The sequence below is a fragment of the Achroia grisella genome, unplaced genomic scaffold, assembly GCF_030625045.1.
Source record: "Achroia grisella isolate CSIRO2021 unplaced genomic scaffold, CSIRO_AGI_Agris_v1 utg4131, whole genome shotgun sequence".
Taxonomy (NCBI): domain Eukaryota; kingdom Metazoa; phylum Arthropoda; class Insecta; order Lepidoptera; family Pyralidae; genus Achroia; species Achroia grisella.
In genome coordinates, this window is record NW_026712847.1 from 99,324 (window position 1) to 103,689 (window position 4,366).

Genomic DNA, 4,366 nt, shown 5'->3' on the forward strand with positions numbered 1-4,366 from the left:
ATTCATATGCACGTAGTAAAAAACGGTTATTTTAAATTTACAAAGAGATGTGACGGGGAAATGAATAAATCATATTAAAACTATAGAAAGTATTTCCGTTTTTTTTAATATTTTATAAACAGCAAAAATACAAGATTAAAATATAACTTTTAAATTATACTAACATTTAATTATATTAAATAACTATTCAAATATAATAAAAAACTATTTATATAAAATAATTTACAAGTATAACTGCTTATGATTATTATTATATTCTTTTTTATTTGTATAATGGCATCTAAGCTCGATACACGTCTAGCCCACAATGCACTTGGTGTGAAAATAAATATTAATATTCATATATCGTAATGACGTATGGAAGATAAATCGATGTTTAAATTGTTCGCTTTTATGTAATTTCTGACGTATTCACGATCACTATCTGTCAACAAAGTCCAACTTTCCATTTCTACTAATACTTCTAAATTCATGCAACTTTGAATAATTCGCTCTACAGAACTCATTGTTAAGAAATCCGACTGCATTATTCTAAATTCTTTCAGATAAATGAGTGGGTTTTTATCTAAAATATTGAAAATCAAATCATCTGTGAATTGCACTGCTGTTCCTGTATGAATATATTCCACATTTATACAATTTGTAAATATAAATAACAGTTGCTCATCTGTGCATTTAGATACGCAAGTTAATTTCTTCAAGTTTCTGTAAGGTAAAATTTCTAACTTTTTCGTGTATAATGACGTATGCTGTATGAGTGTACAATTGTATAAAGTTAAGTTTTCTAATAAAGGACACATTTGGCTTATGTACATCAATGCATTTAAATCGATTTGATCAACATGTTCGAGATGTAAATTTGTTATATTGCACCCTTTTACCTGCAAAACATGCTTAACTTGATCAGCATAAAAATCACAAGATAACAATTTTAAATCCGTTAAATCTTTGAGGCCTATTAATACCATCAGATCGCTTTGCAAAGTGTTATGAAATACAGTCATACTACAAATAAAGGGACACATCTGCACTGCGAGCTGTAAATGTTGCATAGTGGCATAGCGACTAACATAGACTTTTAAGTTAAATGGCTTAGCAGTGGAATTTGTTAAGTCAATAAATTCCAATATTCGACCAATGTCGTCACACCTACCAATATCTTCTAAAGTTTTACACTTTAAAAGTAATTTTGTAAAACCTTCTTTTGATACGAAAGTTCTATACAATTGTACACTTCTTAAGTTTTTTAATTTTAATATTATATCAATACTTTCATTTGTAACACATTTAGAACATGAGACGTCCAACTTTTCAATGAGGTGACAGTTTTCAACTATGCATTTTAATATATTATCTGTGCAATCATAATTTATAAATAAATATTTTAAACAATGTAATTCTTTAAGGGATTGTACAACACCCTCTTCCATATCAGCTGTTTTCCACCCACCTGAAAGCGATCCGAGGTTCAAGTAAACAAGGCCTCTTAGCATCGGTAACTTTGAATAAAATACAGAACGTAACATTTTTGGTATAGTATCGACACAAACACGAGTTAAATTTTTAGTAAACAGAACTTCTGTCATCCTTACAATCACATTCATTTGTGTAACGAACTTTCCCATAGAAGCTCTAAATCCCAAAGACTGTTTTGTTTTTTCCAGTAGTTCAGATAAAGCTCTAATAACTTCATTTGCTAATAAATCATGTATCATCCATGGCACGTTGTAATTCAAGAACTGGCGTAAATAGTTTACGTTTTCTGTTAGTACTGTATGTGCTTTATTTATGTCTTTTTGAGCTAGTGTTGCGATTGGTTTCATATGAATTTCTGCTAGTAATGCTACCCAGTCTCCCAGTTTTTTCAATGCCAGTTTTTCGAGATTTTTTGGTTGCTTGTATCTTGACATTGTTGAACTGAAAGATAAATAAAGTAATAATATTAGTATAAGTATAACTGTCTCTTATACCCATCTCATATCTTAAAAAACAATGCAAGACGTGGAAAGTCTATATAGACACAAGTATTTTTTTAAAGGCAGCTAATATTCGGTAAAATGTAAATATGCTTGTGATAAACGCAACATTTGAACACCTAAGCGCGCCCACTGAGTTGTTTCCATCAGCAGACAGTCAGTCGGAAATAAATTTTCACCAAAAATTTTTGGTTGCTGTCTGTTTAGAACGCACAATGGGCAATAGGCCCTAAATCGGTGTAGTAAATCACTGGAATGTCACGACCCTGCTGAAAAACAGGAATACAACTATAATAACATTGTACCTAAATGTGAAAATCGTATATTTGGTATTTAATCACTTCTATAGATCAGTGGACATTGGTTTAAGTGAATATTTCTTGTTGCATTTTCTAATTGTGTCTCATCATTAAATAATAATTTAGAGTTTGTGTTTGCTATATAAGGTTTACTATATATAATAAACACAAACTGTATTTTTATGTATATATATACACTATACTTGTGTCACCGACGTCAAAAATGATTAACAGAATTTTTATCTGTTTGTCTATGTGTATTTATATATTATAATTTCAAAAACAAGAAGGAGATTTTCACTGTCTTATTCGTAAGTTAAATAAAAAAGTTATGTAAATCTTAATACCACACATACAAAGTCGGAGGCATAAAATTATTTTTCAATAAAAAACAATACAAAATATAAAAAAGCCGTAAATTAAGATTATTTCGAATCTATAGCAACAACACTTATCGTGGGTTGCTGTACTATCTCCATTTAATTTAGAACTATTATTTCTTATTTAAATATAATGACGAAATTTTATTGGTCAATTGTCGATGTTTTATTTCATTCTACATATTTAATTGTAATACTTACCAAGTTTTAACAAATGCACACAACAAAGTAATCGTTAACCCAGTAAAAACCAGGAATCGAAAGCAATCATAATACAGATGCCACTAGGTACGGTACATATTAATAGAAAATGTATTTTTAACTTTCAGTACGAATTGCGACGTAACTAGGCAGCTACTTGTTAGCATCTCTATTTACCATTTAGCCGTCTATTTGGTGCGTAATTCGATGCAAAAGGTACATGCAAAGAATCAGAATAAATAGATAATTAATGTAATATACTTACATATACTTTAAATTAATTTAGAAAAATATATAATCTATGAGAAGCAGTTGTTGATTATGTATATATTTTGTTACCAAAAACATAAGGGTTTGGTTTCTATAATACAATTCCTAAATAAAATATGATGATTAAAGCACCGATGAAACTTTTTAAAAAGTGTATTAAACATATAACGTTATGGAGTAGTAAATTATGAAGCCTTTATATGAATATTTTTTATACCTTTACTGTCATCCCGGATCTGGTAGTCCGAGGCATTGTTCATTTTCTATTTTGTAGTGAACGTAACACCAGATTTTATTATTTAAATTCACTCTGAATTTAATATGATGACATATAATCTAGTCGATACCTAGGTACTAGGCTTCTGGAAAAATAAAATTAAGGACCTATTTCGACTGAATTTTTCGGATGACTTTTTATTGTTCGTCTAGTATGTATTTTTAATCCACATAAATAAACGGATGTCTGAAGAGGACAAAATTTTAAACCGTTAATATTACTTTCCTTAATTTTCAAATCCGTCGCACAAGACAGAAATTTTAGTGGATGGCAACTTTCATATATATAATAAAGTACTCTGTGATGGCAACTTACGCTACTTATCGTATTGATCACTATTTCCTTAGGGTTGTTCACTCAAAGAATACATTCAATAAAATATCGAATAACAGAAATGTTTTTGCAGGAAAACATCGATGTTTTATTAATATGGAATACGATCCAATTATCCATAAAAACATAATATCTGTTTCTTCCAGTCAAACGCAGATAGTTTAGATAGGTATTTCTTATGTGTAAATATAGAATCAGAGATCGGAATGTTAATCTAACATAGACATGTGTCTATGTTACTAGGTACTTATATAGTTTAATAATATTTAAAAGTAAAAAAAAATTACCTAATCGCATTACAGTAACTAAAGTGGAATTTGACTGATCTGAAGGTCGAGTGAATGATACCTTCTAAATCCACTCATTACAAGAAGGCGTAGAGCGTTAGTTCGATCAAATATTTTCGATAATCTCCTGCAAACTAGTACCTATTGTTTAATTTAGGCCTCTCAGCAAGACCTTTATTGCATTATTAATCAACCTAAATAAAATGCTACGAATCTGGGAAATCTTCGCATGTATTATTTTTAGTAGGGCTCTCAGAACTAGTTCGTTGTCAACTAGATTAACTACGGTTCCATCTCTATTATGTATTATATATTATGAAGTTCCTTGATTATGAATGATAGT

General features: G+C 29.5%; 1 protein-coding gene across 3 annotated transcripts; it reads right to left on the reverse strand.

The window, feature by feature from the left end:
• Window positions 1–234: 234 nt before the first annotated feature.
• On the reverse strand, window positions 235–3,495 carry LOC131844825 (uncharacterized). Of its 3 annotated transcripts, XM_059193797.1 has the most exons (3): window positions 3,344–3,495; window positions 2,857–3,044; window positions 235–1,917 (listed from the first exon to the last, which is right to left on the reverse strand). In XM_059193797.1, the coding sequence occupies exon 3, from the start codon at window positions 1,908–1,910 to the stop codon at window positions 339–341; it is 1,572 nt and encodes a 523-aa protein (XP_059049780.1). In that variant the 5' UTR covers window positions 1,911–1,917; window positions 2,857–3,044; window positions 3,344–3,495; the 3' UTR covers window positions 235–338. The 3 variants fall into 3 exon arrangements, with proteins under 3 accessions (XP_059049780.1, XP_059049781.1, XP_059049782.1); XM_059193798.1 differs by lacking the exon at window positions 2,857–3,044; XM_059193799.1 differs by lacking the exons at window positions 2,857–3,044; window positions 3,344–3,495 and adding an exon at window positions 3,122–3,171.
• Window positions 3,496–4,366: the final 871 nt, after the last annotated feature.

Bases quoted from the DNA above. Each gene is read 5' to 3' on its own strand.
- LOC131844825 (XM_059193798.1), bottom strand. From the start codon at position 1,910: ATGTCAAGATACAAGCAACCAAAAAATCTCGAAAAACTGGCATTGAAA.